The 15,102-nt window shown below is 49.4% G+C and overlaps 1 protein-coding gene across 3 annotated transcripts in view; it reads left to right on the forward strand.

The window, feature by feature from the left end:
- SLC23A2 (solute carrier family 23 member 2) overlaps nucleotides 1–15,102 on the forward strand; it is a 50,959-nt gene that overhangs the window by 27,134 nt on the left and 8,723 nt on the right. For all 3 annotated transcript variants that reach the window (XM_084221873.1, XM_084221874.1, XM_084221875.1), the window contains 7 exons: nucleotides 2,228–2,316; nucleotides 3,509–3,579; nucleotides 4,716–4,897; nucleotides 8,437–8,557; nucleotides 9,731–9,887; nucleotides 13,376–13,523; nucleotides 14,342–14,447. In XM_084221873.1, the coding sequence (XP_084077999.1) occupies nucleotides 2,228–2,316; nucleotides 3,509–3,579; nucleotides 4,716–4,897; nucleotides 8,437–8,557; nucleotides 9,731–9,887; nucleotides 13,376–13,523; nucleotides 14,342–14,447 (874 nt within the window). The remainder of the gene's footprint in view (nucleotides 1–2,227; nucleotides 2,317–3,508; nucleotides 3,580–4,715; nucleotides 4,898–8,436; nucleotides 8,558–9,730; nucleotides 9,888–13,375; nucleotides 13,524–14,341; nucleotides 14,448–15,102) is intronic.

Below are 15,102 nucleotides of genomic sequence, written 5' to 3' on the forward strand. Positions count from 1 at the left end.
ATGAGATTTGCAAGTATTCATTGGCAAGTCTGTCAACTGCAAAGTATTTCAGCAAATAAAGGTTTCAAAAGGTCAAATTCCATGGTTTAAGGGTTCTTAAAGATGGATTTAGCTCGATTACGAGGTGGAGTTGGGGTAGGTTGGGTACCCAGACCAGTTCTAGGAATTCCAGCTATTCACTGGCTTGTGCAGTGAGCCCCAGCTCTGGCAGGGGTTCATTAGTGGGTAATTAGTGGCACTGAGACCATCAAGCACAGCTTTAATCCACGCCAGGGTGGCAGCTCCGCTGCTGTGCCCTGCCCTGGCTCAGCTTTCTCACATCTGGGAGCCTAATGAGACATTTCCAGATGCCTTTGCCTGCAGAAAAACTCCTGTCTTCACTTCAGTCCGTGCCAGAATGGAGCAGCTGGGTGGTTTGGGCATGGAATTGAGATGAAAACCCCACTCATCAGCTTTGGTGCTTCATGGCAATGAGTGGCTGCCTTAAAATCTGTAAGTCACTCCCAGACTGCAGCTGTCACCTGAGAAGGAGACAGATCTTGGTTGACTGATTTTCAACAGTTGTTCAAAAATGGAAAAAAATTAAATTACTTTTTTTTTTAACCTGACTTAGGGGGGAAAATCCCCAGTATTCTGAGCCTTTTGGGAGCTCCCTCAGTTACCTGTGTCACATAGAAGTGGAGCAGGCTGAGATGTGCTTTTCCATCCCTGTGCTGTTCCATGGGATGCAGAGCAGCCCAGGCTGGCAGCAGTGACCTCAGCCCTGGAGAATGTGTTTGCAGTGTGTGTTTACCAAACCTCTGAGGGGGCTGTGTAGGTGGCATGGAGCAGTAGCAGCTTGTTCCAGGTGTTGCAGCCCTGCCATATGAGCCTGGCAGGATGGGCTGAATCACTCCCTGAGCCAGCAGCCCTCACTTCCTGCAGGTGGAGCTGGGATTTCTGCATGGAGGAGCTCCCAGGGCAGTTCTGCCCAGCCAGCCCTGCTTGGATGGCTCATGGAGTTCATGAAGTTGGAGTTTCTAACACAGTTTCCAACATTTGGTGGCTTTGAGATTACCCATGGCCCAGACTGCTCCTGTGAACTTCCCAACTCCCATCAATAACAGTTTGATCTTTTCTGTGCTCACTGTTTCCCCCCACACTTCTCCTCCTGTGAGCACTCTCTGATCTTCACCTGAGCTGAGCAGTTCTTTTTCCTGCCCTCATTCCTGTGTCACACCTTGGGATCTCCTGTGGAGGGGATCTCCTGGCCATGCATTAATGTCAATATTTGCAGGATGGCTCAGAGTGCATCTGCAGTTAAGTAACCTTGGGATGTTTGTTACACAAGGCCCAGTGAGGTCAGTGAATTCATACCTGCTGCAGGTAGATCCTCTTCAGATCTCTACATCTTTTGGGAAGTATAAACATCAATGCTAAGAATGTCATCTTGAAATTCTTGTGGTGTTTGTATTTATTGGTGGCAACCACTGGGAACATCTAATCTTCTCCCATCAGCCCAGCAGTTATTGACACATGCACTCCAAAATGAGTGTGCTCAGAGTCATGCAGAGGGGAGGGATGGAGCCTGCAGAGAGCTGGGATGGTAAAAACTGCATCCCCAGAGAGCTGGGATGGTAAAAACTGCACCTTCAGAGAGCTGGGATGGTAAAAACTGCACCCCCAGAGAGCTGGGATGGCAAAAACTGCACTGCAGGGAGCTGGGATGGCAAAAACTGCACCTGCAGAGAGCTGGGATAGCAAAAACTGCACCTGCAGAGAGCTGGGATGGTAAAAACTGCATCTGCAGAGAGCTGGGATGGCAAAAACTGCACCTGCAGGGAGCTGGGATGGCAAAAACTGCACCTGCAGGGAGCTGGGGTGGTGAAAGCTGTACCTGCAGGGAGCTGTTCCTGTGCTGGGGTGGTGAAAGCTGCACCTGCAGGGAGCTGTTCCTGTGCTGGGTGGTGAAAGCTGCACCTTCAGCACTCTGCTCCCCCAGCTCAGTGTCCCCCTTGTCCCTGTGCTGCTGTCACACCCTGCCACCAGTGCCTGGCCCCTGGAGTCACCTGGGTGATAACTCCAGGCTGGTGCTGTCAGCTCTTTGGCTTGTGAAGTCTTTGTTTTTCTGTGACTGGGTTGTTTTTGGTGAGAAATCCTGTTATTTCCCAGTTTAGTGGCTCAGCAGAGGGTGGTTGGAGTGCCCACCCCACAGCATGTCACCATCTCTGCTCTCTCTCCCCACCAGGTTACCCCTGTTCCAAGCCAGTGCTTTTGCATTCTTAGCACCTGCCAGAGCAATTCTCTCTCTGGAGAAGTGGAAGTGCAATAACACAGGTAATTGTTGTTTATCCTTGTCCAGGTTCAAGTGACAAATGGCCCAGCTGACCATGCCAGAGGCTCTGATGTAAAAACTGGGAGTCATGAGCGGGGAATATGGACAGCCTCTCTTTTTAGTGTTAAAATATCTGCCACAGAAGGTTCCTAAACATGTCCTTGTGGAGTTCTGTTTCTGGGGATTTCTTTAATACAAAAATGCACACAGGAACAGTAACTGTGGCACAAAGTAATTCTTGTGTTCCATTTGCATTCTGCAAACGTTCCTTCCCGGAATGTTCCAAATATTTGGAAACAGCCAGTCCAGGTGAGCCCTTTGAAGCTGTGAGTGGGAGGGAGTTTGAGCAATGTGCAGCATCACCTCCAGACCAGGGTTTTCCCCTGTTGAAGTCATACCTGACAGGTTTTGACAAGATTTGGATGTTCTTTTTCGCTCTTTTCTCTGCTGCTGTCGTCATCCTGGAAGGTTTGGACTTCAGAGGGAGGAGATTCTGGTTGGGATGGGAGCTTTTGCTTCAGCTTGGGCTGGAAATGACTCTGGCAGTTTTCTCTTCACTGGGGGGTGGTTGTTCAGTCCCAAGGCTGTGGGCAGTGGGAAGCAGCAGCACAGGGAATAATCCAATCCTGACTGGAGCTCTTCCCAGGGCTCCTTTGGACTCTCAATCATTGAATTTGGGTGTTCATACATCTCTGTTAACTCACACCCAGCTTGTTGAAAGAAACTCTGATATCCCTGGCTGGCAAAGCCATTTCCCCAGGACTCCACATTGTCACAAAGAGCTTTGCTCATCTTCCTCCTGGATCCTTTCCCCTCCCAGAGCTGCCAGTTGGGGCTGTCCTCATGGCTCAGCTCCTTCAGTGAGTGACCTCCACTGGGGAGCAGCAAGCGCTGGAGTTTGTGATTCCTGGGGTGCAGCTGAGTAATTTCCTGCTGGAGTGGGGAGAGAACTCCTGGCTGACTCCTGGCTGGAAATCAGGGCATTTTCCTGTTGGAACCCTGGCTGCTGGGAGTTTTGGAGCAGAGGGAGAAGTGAGGGGTTGGCTTTGGGCCTTCATTTGAGCAGAACTGGCTCTCTGTGTGACCTGGGGCTCCTTTGTCAGCCGCAGCCCGGGGAGGGATTTGCTTTGTGTGGAAGGGTGGCAGAGTGGCTGGGCAGTAAAAGAAACCCCTGATTTTTGTCCCTTTTGGCAGATGTAACAGTTGCAAACGGGACAGCAGAGCTGCTGCACACGGAGCACATCTGGTACCCCCGGATACGAGAGGTAATGTGGGATTGCCTTTTGCTGTCACTCTCTCCAGCTCCAGTTAAGTTCCTCACTCAGTCATCCGTGTGTTCTTGTCTTTAAGTTGGTAATTTCTTGTTTCACTGCGATCTCCATGTGAATTTATCCCTTTACTCATTTCATGGAAGTCTTCATCTTTTCCACCTGTTCATTGCTGGACAGCAAATACCAGGAGTTAGTTACCACATCCCAAAAGCCGTGCAGTGAAATGCTCGAGAGAGACGAAAACTCTTCTTGTAACCTTGATTTGTGCTCGCTGGCAGCAGTTCAGCTGCTGCCAGGCCCCTTGCCTGCTGTCCCTGTGCACTGGGGCTGGCCCTGGAAGGTGAATCTGCCCTTAGGAAATCTGGTTCCTTCCCGAGTGATTTAAGTTGGAGACCCTTGTGATAAGAGGTCGAATCTCCCCAAAGTCTTGTGAGATACCCGGAGCTCCTTCTCCACTCGCAGCACCGCAGTGTGAAGTGGTGGTGCCCTGCAGGGCAGGCTGAGGGCTGTGCCACGCCAGGGTGGCAGCTAGAGTAGTCCAAATGAAGGCGTGTGTCATGGAATTGATCTCCCATCCCGTTGCTTTGGGCTGCCAACTTTTTCTTAATTAAAAACAACCCCTCTCTCTTCCCCATGTTCAAACCATAGCTACATCCTGCCAAGAGCCCTGCAGCCAAGAGGGCTGACAGTCTCCTGAGACCACAACGCTGCTCTAATCCAGCTTCTAAGGAGCACTTGTGACCAATGCAGCACACACTCTGCCCCTAGGAGCTAGGAGCATCACCTCGTGGCGCACCAACCCTTGCCGTTCGATCTGAGAGCTTAAAGGTTAGCCTGGACCCCAGGTCTCCTGTCTGACAGTGTGATGTGCTTTCCACACAGCCTCCAGACTGGCCCACTGGTCTGTTGTGTAATAGTTTTGTGGAGAAAACCATAAGTGTTATGCTTAAAGCGATAAGTCACTTAAACATAATGAGCTGTTTTATGACGAAAAAAAAATAAATTGCTGAGTTCTTCTGTGTCACTGAATTCTTTTAACTGCAGTTTGTAATCCAGAACAGAAAAACAAAGGGTTTGGCTTTGCCTGTCAGATGGCACTGAGCTGCCTCTCTGCCCTGTTGTGTGTTCAGATCCAAGGTGCCATCATCATGTCCTCGCTGATCGAGGTGGTGATCGGGCTGCTGGGGCTGCCCGGGGCCCTGCTGCGCTACATCGGGCCCCTGACCATCACCCCCACCGTGGCCCTCATCGGCCTCTCGGGCTTCCAGGCTGCTGGGGAGAGAGCTGGCAAGCACTGGGGCATCGCCATGCTGTGAGTACCGGGGCTTCCTGACGGGCACGCAGCGTTCGGGGCTGGGGAAAAGCTGGAGGCAGTGGGGTGGCTGGTGGGGAGAAACACCATGAGAAACAAATAAACACCACGAGAAACAAATAAACACCACGAGAAACAAGCACACACCACGAGAAACAAGCACACACCACGAGAAACAAACACACACCACGAGAAACAAGCACACACCACGAGAAACAAACACACACCACGAGAAACAAGCACACACCACGAGAAACAAACACACACCACGAGAAACACACACCACGAGAAACAAACACCACGAGAAACAAACACCACGAGAAACAAACAAACACCATGAGAAACAAACACACACCACGAGAAATAAACATCATGGGAGAGAAACAACATGAGGAACACCATGAGAACCAAACACCCTGGGAAACAAACATGAAGAACACCATGAGAAGCACCACGAGAAACAAACACCATGAGGAGAAACAAACACCCTGAGAAACAAACACCCTGAGAAACAAACACCCTGAGAAACAAACACCCTGAGAACACCCTGAGAAACACACAGCACGAGAAACAAACACCATGAGAAACACCCCTAGAAACAAACACCCTGAGAAACAAACACCCCGAGAAACACCCAGAGTCTGGATGAGGTCAGCTCATCCAGAAATGTGGGAATCAGGACACAGCAGCTCAGGGCAGTTGCCTGAAGCTTTTAGCTGCAAAGAAATCGTTCCCTGGGAGGGTGGGGAGGCCCCAGAGCAGCTGTGGTGCCCCTGGAAGTGCCCAAGGCCAGGTGGGCAGGGTAGGAGCACTCTGGGATGGTGAAAGGTGTCCCTGCCCATGGCTCCTTCATGGACCTGGATGGGCTTTAAGGTTCCTTCCAACCCAAACCATTGCATGATAACATGAGCTCGAGGAGAGAGGAAGGGACAGTGACCAAAATGAGGTGTGGAGAGCAGATTTCATAAAGCAAGAGTTGGTGGAGTTCAGTGCTGTAGAAAAGATGATTTACCAGAACCCCAGAGGGATGAAGTGCAGTGAGCAGTTTGTGTTCCTGGGCTGGCAGTGCTGATTGCCCTGCTGCTGCAGCAGGTACAGCCCTGGTGCTGCTGCTCCCTCTGCCTTTGGCACTGCTTTGCTTTGCTGTGCCCGAGAGAACATCCTGTGTGTGCTGGCAGAGGGCACAGGTATTGCCAGGAGCACCACCAGAGGCTGAGCCACGAGCTGAGATCCCTGCCAGGGGACAAAAGGGCTTCTGGAGGGAACTCCAGGGCCTGGGACCTGTGTGCCATCAGCTGTAGGGGCCAGAGAAATGACAGAATGAAAAGGAATAAGTGAGGGAAGTGAAATGAAGAGAAGACAAAAGCTCCCCATGTGGGTAAGCAGCAAATGAGGCTGGAACCCCCATTTTGGGGAGAAAAGGGACTGAAACGGCTCCTTTGAAACCCCACTTGGGGGAGAAAAGGGGCTGAAACAGCTCCACTGGAACCCCATTTTGGGGAGAAAATGGGCTCAAACAGCTCCACTGGAACCCCATTTTGGGGAGAGCAGAGCTCAAACAGCTCCTTTGAAACCCCATTTTGGGGAGAGCAGAGCTCAAACAGCTCCTTTGAGACCCCATTTTGGGGAGAGCAGAGCTCAAACAGCTCCACTGAAACCTCATTTTGGGGAGAACAGCTCAAAGAGCCCCTTTGAAACCCCATTTTTGGGAGAGCAGGGCTGAGGCTCCTCCATGGGCAGCACCCAGCTGTGCTGGCTCTGGGAGCAGCAGCAATGCCTTGCTGAGATCAGATTGTGATCTCACTAATCTGTTTGCACAGTGCTTTGAACATGTAAAGTATTCTGTAAGTGCAGCTTATGATTAAAAGGGCTCTTTAATTCTGTTTTATCTTGCATGTTGGCATCAGGAGTATTTCTGTGATTTTATTGTATTAAGCAGCTGATCCAGAGGAACATTTTATTTGTCTGTAAAACAAATTTCTCTGCAAGTTGGGGCTAATGTGAAATGAATCAAGCACATCTTTGAATTGGACATGGAAATGTGTAATTAAAGTTGACATTTTTGCAGATGGGAAAAAAAAATCAATTCAGGAGCAGGATTTAAATGTTAGCCAGTCAATAAAGTATTTCTGGCCTCTGCCATGCAGAAATGTGCAGGGGATTGTTGAAACTGGCTCCAGCTCTGGGAGATGTGGCTCCTGCAGCTGTCCTGGGCATTCTGAGGAGATCAAGGTCCTGCATTTCCCCCTGGCCCTGCAGAATCAGCTGCAGGATTCCCAATTTCCTCACCTGGCTTGTTCCATGGGTGCTTTATTCCCTTTATCAGACATTTGCACTGATATTGGTAAAAAGGGAAATTATTCCTGATTTGCCTGTTCATCCAGATTTTCCTGGGGCATTCCAGGCTTTGGTGCTGTTTCACAGCCCCTCTGCCCTGCAGCCTGTGGAAAATTCATTGCAGTAATTGAATATTGTATTTTTTTACAGCTCTGTGCTGAATCCCATCCAAAGCTCCCTGTCCTGAGGGAGGGGAGCCCACGGTGGATTTTGGGGGATTCTGGGGTTTCCTGCATGGACAAGATGCAGATTTTGCTCTTCTCCTGGATGCTGAGGGCTGTAAATGCCCCTCCTTTTCCTGGAGACTGAGGGAGAAGAAAACTGGTTTGTGTCTGATCCGGGGCAGAAGAGAGGCTGAAAATCCTCTTTTTATTTTTCAAGTCAGCTGATAAAAACATAATCTCAGATTTCAGCAGAGCTTTGCTTCTTCAGACAGCTCCAGTCTTTGGGAGGCCCTTGCAGAGCAGGGCTGGGTTGAGAATTGAGAATTGCTCCTTCAGAACTGAGCAACGTGCCCTGAATTCTGATTTTTCAGTGCAGTGGGCGCTTTTTTTAGCTGTAAAAAATAATTTTTATTGTCTGGAGGAGCTTGGCAGTTTCATTGAGGGGGGGAATAAATAATAACTGAGATCTAAAATACTGATGGACTGCACTGGCAGCCAATCTTGGGGCTTGGGCTCCATTCTGCTTCATTTGCAGCTATTTAGTGAAAGATTCATATTAAAAAAAAATCATTCTGAGGAACAGAAAAATTGCCCTGACAGAAATTTCCTCAAGTGCTTTGGAGTTTGATGCAAATTTTGAAATGTAAAAACTCCTGTCCACAGCGCCCCAGTTTTCCTGTTCCTTGCCAGGTGCTGGCAGCAAGTTTGTGTTTTACAGACAGCCCTGGACCACAGGTGGGGTTTGGGAGGAAGGAGGGGCAGCACAGGAGTTTGAACTGAAAATCCCCCCTCAGTCTGGGCCTCTCCCTGATCCATTTCTCTGCTTGCAGCTGCTGAGTTTTGCAGCGCTTCAGATTTCAAATTTGGCATTTGAGGAATAATAATTTTAATAATTTTGCTGCCTTGTCTTCTGCTGAAATTGAAGTTCTGCATCCAAAGGGTCTGGAGAGGTTTGTGCTGAAAGGAATTTATCATGTGTTGGTGCTAATGACATTTCTCTCTTGTCCCACCCTCCTCATCCTCCTTTTTTTTCCTCAGGACTATTTTCCTAGTGTTGTTGTTCTCCCAGTATGCCAGAAATGTCAAATTTCCCTTGCCCATTTATAAATCCAAGAAAGGATGGACAGCATACAGGCTGCAGCTTTTCAAGATGTTCCCTGTAAGTTGTTGAACTTGTTCTTCCTTAGGCAACAAAAAAAAAAAAAAATTTCTGTTTTGGTGGGTGTGGGATGCTGTTGGTTTGGATACATACAGTATCTATATATAGTATGTCTTTTACATACTATAAACATACAGTATCTATATATAATATGTATTTTACATACAGTATCTGTATATAATGTGTATTTTACATACAGTATATAGTATGTCTTTTACATACTGTAAACATACAGTATATATAATATGTATTTTGCATACAGTATCTATATATAGTATTCATTTTACATACTATTTACATACAATATCTGTATGCAATATCTATATATAGCATGTATTTTACATACAAATCCATACAGTATCTAAAGTAATCTGTATTTTACATATAAATACATACAATATCTCTATATAATATGTATTTTACATTCAAATCCATACAGCATCTATATATAGTATGTATTATACACACTATTTACATACAGTATCTACATATAATATGTATTTTACATACTATTTGCATACAGCATACATTGGATGTATTTTACCTACTATATACATACAATATCTACATGTAGTATGTCTTTTACATATGAATACCTACAGTATCTATATGTGACATATCTTTTCCATACAAATCCATACAGTATCTGTATGTAGCATATATTTTACATACAGTATCTGTACATAGCATGTATTTTACATGCAGTATCTGTATGTAGCCTGTCTTTTCCATACAAATCCATGCATTATCTGTACATAGCATGTATTTTACATGCAGTACCTGTACATAGCATGTTTTTACATGCAGTATCTGTATATGCCATGTCTTTTCCATTGAAATCCATACAGTATCTGTATGTAGCATGTATTTTACATGAAGTATCTGTATGTAGCCTGTCTTTTCCATACAAATCCATGCAGTATCTGTACATAGCATGTATTTTGCATGCAGTATCTGTATGTAGCCTGTCTTTTCCATACAAATCCCTACAGTATCTGTATATTTTCCATACAAATCCCTACAGTATCTGTATATTCTCCATACAAATCCCTGCCATACAAACCTCCCATCCAGCCCCCACCGATCCATTTCCCCCAGCCCAGGCTCTGGGCTGTGCAGCACCCCCTGAGAGGCAGCCGAGAGCTCACTGCCCCGCTGTGCTGGTGTCCCCAGATCATCCTGGCCATCCTGGTGTCCTGGCTGCTGTGCTTCATCTTCACGGTGACGGACGTGTTCCCCCCGGACAGCTCCAAGTACGGCTTCTACGCGCGCACGGACGCGCGCCGCGGCGTGCTGCTGGTGGCGCCCTGGTTCAAGGTGCCCTACCCCTGTAAGTGTGCTGCTCTGGGGCCAGCAGGGTCTGCTGCCTCTCTCGGGGGTGCCTTCCTTGGCCCTGGTTCCCCAAAGCCCAGAAGGATCATTCCTCTGGTTCCCCAAAGCCCAGCAGGGCTCTGCTGCCTCTCTCGGGGGTGCATTCCTTGGCCCTGGTTCCCCCGAACCCAGCAGGGCTCTGCTGCCTCTCTCGGGGGTGCCTTCCATAGTCCTGGTTCCTCAGAACCCTGCAGTGTCATTGCTCTGCTTCCTCAGAACCCAGCAGGGCCAGTGCTGCTGCTCCAGGGTTGTGCTGGCTCTGTCTGGGGTTTATTCCTTAGCCCTGGTACCCCAGAACTCAGCAGTGTCTTTCCTCTGGTTCCCCAGGAGCCCAGCAGTGTCATTCCTCCTGTTCCCCAGCTCTGCTGGCTCTCTCAGTGATTTATTCCATTCCTCTGGTTCCCCAGGAGCCCAGCAGGGTCATTGCTCCTGTTCCCCAGCTCTCCTGGCTGTCTCAGTGGTTTATCCATGGCTCTGGTTCCCCAGAACCCAGCAGGGCCATTGCTGCTGTTCCCCAGCTCTGCTGGCTCTCTCAGTGATTTATTTCATTCCTCTGGTTCCCCAGACCCCAGCAGGGCCATTGCTGCTGTTCCCCAGCTCTGCTGGCTCTCTCAGTGATTTATTTCATTTCTCTGGTTCCCCAGAACCCAGCAGGGCCATTGCTGCTGTTCCCCAGCTCTGCTGGCTCTTTCAGTGATTTATTCCATTCCTCTGGTTCCCCAGAACCCAGCAGGGCCATTGCTGCTGTTCCCCAGCTCTGCTGGCTCTCAGTGATTTATTCCATTCCTCTGGTTCCCCAGAACCCAGCAGGGCCATTGCTCCTGTTCCACAGCTCTGCTGGCTCTCTCAGTGATTTATTCCTTAGCCCTGGCTCCCCAGAACTCAGCAGGGCCATTGCTGCTGTTCCCCAGCTCTGCTGGCTCTCTCAGTGCTGCACTCCACACCTTTGGGTGGTGGATGATCCATCCCTGGCAGTGTCCCAGGCAGGGCTCAGAGCAGCCTGGGACAGTGGGAAGGGTCCCTGCTCATGGCTCTGAGGGTCCCTCCCAGTCCAAACCCTTCCACAGTTCCAGCACACACCACTCTCATTGCCTGCTGCTGGCTTTTCCTCGTTTCCAGCTGATTCCTTAAGGTCTCACCCGAGGGGGGATGAGGTTCTGGAGCTGCAGTGTGCAGGATTGATCTGGGTGACTCTGAGTGACTGCGCCTCTGCCATGGAGAGGTGATTGATCAGTCCTTGGCAGTGCTGATAATGCTCCACAGTGCCAGGGACGGGATTTTACAGCTCTGCTGGAGTCCCTGCCTCTCACTGCCTGAGGAATCCCTTCTGTGGGGAGTTTGTGCCAGCCTGCTGCCCTTCCCTGCCCCAGACACGCCCGTCCCTGGGTGAGCACAGCTGGAAAATGCCCCGACTTGCCAGGGCAGCGCTGGCACGGGCAAGTCAGGGAGTGCCAGGCCCTGCTTATCAGAGGGCACTGAAATTATTTACAGGAGAGCACCAGACACTTCACACAACATTCTGGAGGTATTTTTATGTTGGCCAGCTCTAAGTTTAAAGCTGTTAAAGGCTGGGTTTAAGGAGTGAGATTGCACAACTGGCTCACCCTTCAGAAATTACCTGGGTAATTAGGGAATAATGTTATTTTAGAATAGAAATGCAGGAATTATCTGCTATGCCACCACATTGTGATGAGGCAGCTTCATTGTGGTTTTCCATATGCTTTGGTTCTTCAAAGAAACCACTTCTAAAGCAGCAGATGAGGAATAGAAGCTTTTGGGAAAGAAGAGGAGGAAAACTTCTCCACCCTGATCAGCCCATTTGTGTTTGTGAGGTTCATTCACTCCTGTGTGACTGAAGATCCCTTTGTTGCAGGAGGCTCATCTCTTTCAAAGAGATAAAAGCATCGAGGCAATTGCTGTGGAAAACCTGTCAGGCTTTTCTGCAGGCTTAAATTAATCTCATTTTCTCTACTACAAAAATTTGGAGCTGGGAGGTGTTTGTGCAGTGATCAGAGCTGGTTGTTGCCATCCTCTTTGGTCGGCTAAACTGGTGACCAAAGTGACTCTCTGGAGCAGTAATAATACAGTGGCATTTGCCTCAGTGGCCAGGATTGTTTTCTCACAAGCTGTAGCTCAAATTCCTGATTCCTGAACAGGAGGAATTTTTTTTTTTAGTGGGCTTTTATGGTTCCCTGGGATATTTCCAAGTGTGATCAAAGCAGTTGGTTTGGTGGCTGTTCCTTTGCTCCTTTCATCTCCTTGAACTTGCCAGACTGCGTTAGAGTGAAGGGGGTTTGTTGTTCCCATCAAAGATAAACAAACGGTGCCTGGGGCAGTGCTGGGCACTGGGGAGGGCCCCCCTCAATCCCAGGGTCATTCTGGCCCTCAGGACAAGGACATGGGGGGGCTGGAGCCTGTCCAGGGCAGGGCATGGAGCTGGGAAAGGGCTCAGAGGGAGAAAATGGGATCAGGGCAACTTCTGGCTCTGCACAGCTCCCAACAGGGGGGATTTGGGATCTTATCCCAAACAGGGAACAGGGGCAGGAGGAGAGGGAGCAGCCCCAGGCTGTGCCAGGGGAAGCTCAGGATGGATGTTGGGGAACATTTCTGCCCAGAAGGGCTGCCCAGCCCTGGAGCAGAGCTGCAGTCCCATCCCTGGAGGTTGACCAGCAGTGTGGATGTGGCACTTGGGGACACGGCCAGCAGTGACCTGGGCAGTGCTGGGGATCCCCACAGCCCTTCCCAGCCCAGAGCACTGCTCAGTCCCCCAGGCCTGTGTGTGTTTGGGAGCCAGGCCATGTGCTGGGGTCTCAGGGCTCCAGCTGCTCACAGTGAGCCCCAGATGTGCCACAAAGTCTCTTTTCCCAGCCTCGTGGTCAAAGAAGGAGTCAGAGCTCTTCAGTTCTCTGTCTCAAGGTTTATTGTTTATTGTTCCTTATCTATAAAATTCTTTCTCTGGCTGCTGAGGTCCATTCAGCAGGACAGTCAGAGGCACTCTGCCTGCCCCTGGGATGGTGTTGTCTTTTTATACTAAAAGCTACATGTACAGTATTTACAATTACTGCCCAATACCCATCAGCTATGTTAGTGAGCTTCTACTCTAAACCAACCCAAAAGTGCCACCAGCACAGCAGAAGATGGAGGCCAAGAAGGAGAAAGGCTGGACGTGCCCAGATTCCTCCATCTTGCCCCCTGAACCCCCATTCTAAAAACCCCAAAAATCTATTTTTCACCCCATGACAAACTAGTTAATATTCTACTTAGGCTTTCATGTGAGTGTATACGGTTGGTAACTTGCTCCATGGGTCATAACCAAACCACAGGGGTCTTGTGCTGTGTGCCAGGGTCTCTGAGCCCCCTGGCAGGGGTTTGGGCAGTCCAGGGCAGCCAGGGGGATGTCCTGAGCTCAGCTGGGGCGGGAGGGTCTCAGCTCTGCTCTCTCCACAGTCCAGTGGGGGCTGCCCACCATCTCTGCGGCGGGCGTGATCGGCATGCTGAGCGCCGTGGTGGCCAGCATCATCGAGTCCATCGGGGACTACTACGCCTGTGCCAGGCTCTCCTGTGCTCCTCCTCCTCCCATCCACGCCATCAACAGGTCTGTCCCAGCCTGGAGTACCCCCACTCTCTCAGCCTGCTGGGGTTTTTAGGTTTTTCCCCCTTTGGATAAGCGGGAATGTGCTCTGGGGGGAAATGTTGCAGTTTGGTCAAAGATGTGAGATGCAGTTTGGGCTAAAGATGTGAGATGCAGGGTGGAGCTGGCATCTGGGGTGGTTTGTTACACTTGAATCCCAGTCCCATTCCTGCTGGAGCCTGTGGGAGTTACCAGCACAGTTTCCACAGGGAAAGAGCTCTGAACTGCTTCTGGAACTGGGGTTGTCAAAATCACCTGGAATGCAGTCTAGAAACAAAGAGCAGCTCTGAAGTTTTATTTGAATTTTTAGTATAAATTTCTTCAGTTTAAGAATGTGGGGATCTAAGACTCACCTGGAATGCAGTCTAGAAACCAAGAGCAGCTCTGAAGTTTTATTTGAATTTGTAATATAATTTCCTCACTTTAAGAATGTGGGGATCTAAGACTCACCTGGAACACAGTCTAGAAACAAAGAGCAGCTCTGAAGTTTTATTTGATTTTTTAATATAAATTTCCTCAGTTTAAGAATGTGGGGATCTAAGACTCACCTGGAATGCAGTCTAGAAACAAAGAGCAGCTCTGAAGTTGTATTTGAATTTTTAGTATCATTTCCTCAGTTTAAGAATGTGGGGATCTGTGACTCAGGAAACCCCCCCAGTGTGTTTCCCAGGTGTGTTAGAGCTTGTCCCATGGGTTGCAGGTGCCCCTGTGGCCTTCAGGAGCACCCCAGGGAATGTGTGCCTGTACCAACGTGGCTCTTGTGTTCTCTTTGGGATTTCCAGGGGGATTTTCATCGAGGGGCTCTCCTGTGTTCTGGATGGAGTGTTTGGGACGGGGAATGGATCCACCTCCTCCAGCCCCAACATTGGGGTCCTGGGCATCACAAAGGTGAAGTGCTTTGCTCTGAGCCCTCAGGGCTTCCTTGTGTTCATAATCCTCTTCCAGCAGACCATTCTGCTCCATTCCTGTGCACACAAATTTCCCAGATCGTTCTGAGTGTGCCTGAGTGTCTGTACCAGCTCTTGTCTGAGGGAAATGCATTACTGTTCATCAGGAGTTCAAAAATCCCTTTATTCAGGGTACAAGGCAGTTAGAATCCCCACAAAGCAGATGCTGCTGCCTAAACTGTCTCTTGGAAAACCCAGGCAGCATTCCTGGGCTCTGGGGTGTTTGACTTGAGGCACAAGCACTGCAAACTGTGTAGAAATTGCTGGGTTTGGGTGTCCTGCTCTGAAAGCATCAGTAGGAAGTGACTTTAATGCCTCACTTACACACAGTGAAATGCAACATGGGCTTTATCTGAGTCTGCAGTGGGACATGGCCCTGGCACAGGGCTGCAGCCAAGGCCATTTCAGAGCTAAAAGGACCCTCAGTGTTTGGCTTTAGGCCTTAGGAGTTTACTTAATTCTGGTGATGCTGCTCAGTGCAGTGTGTGAGTGCTTGAGGGGCTCCTTTGCTCCTGTGTGGGGCTGGGGCTGTGCCTGGCTGAGCTGGGAGGCCTTGGCTGCAGGGAGATCTGCCTGGTGCTGCTCATTTAACCTTG

Source organism: Fringilla coelebs (assembly GCF_963513975.1).
Source record: "Fringilla coelebs genome assembly, chromosome: 26".
In the NCBI taxonomy this organism is placed as follows: domain Eukaryota; kingdom Metazoa; phylum Chordata; class Aves; order Passeriformes; family Fringillidae; genus Fringilla; species Fringilla coelebs.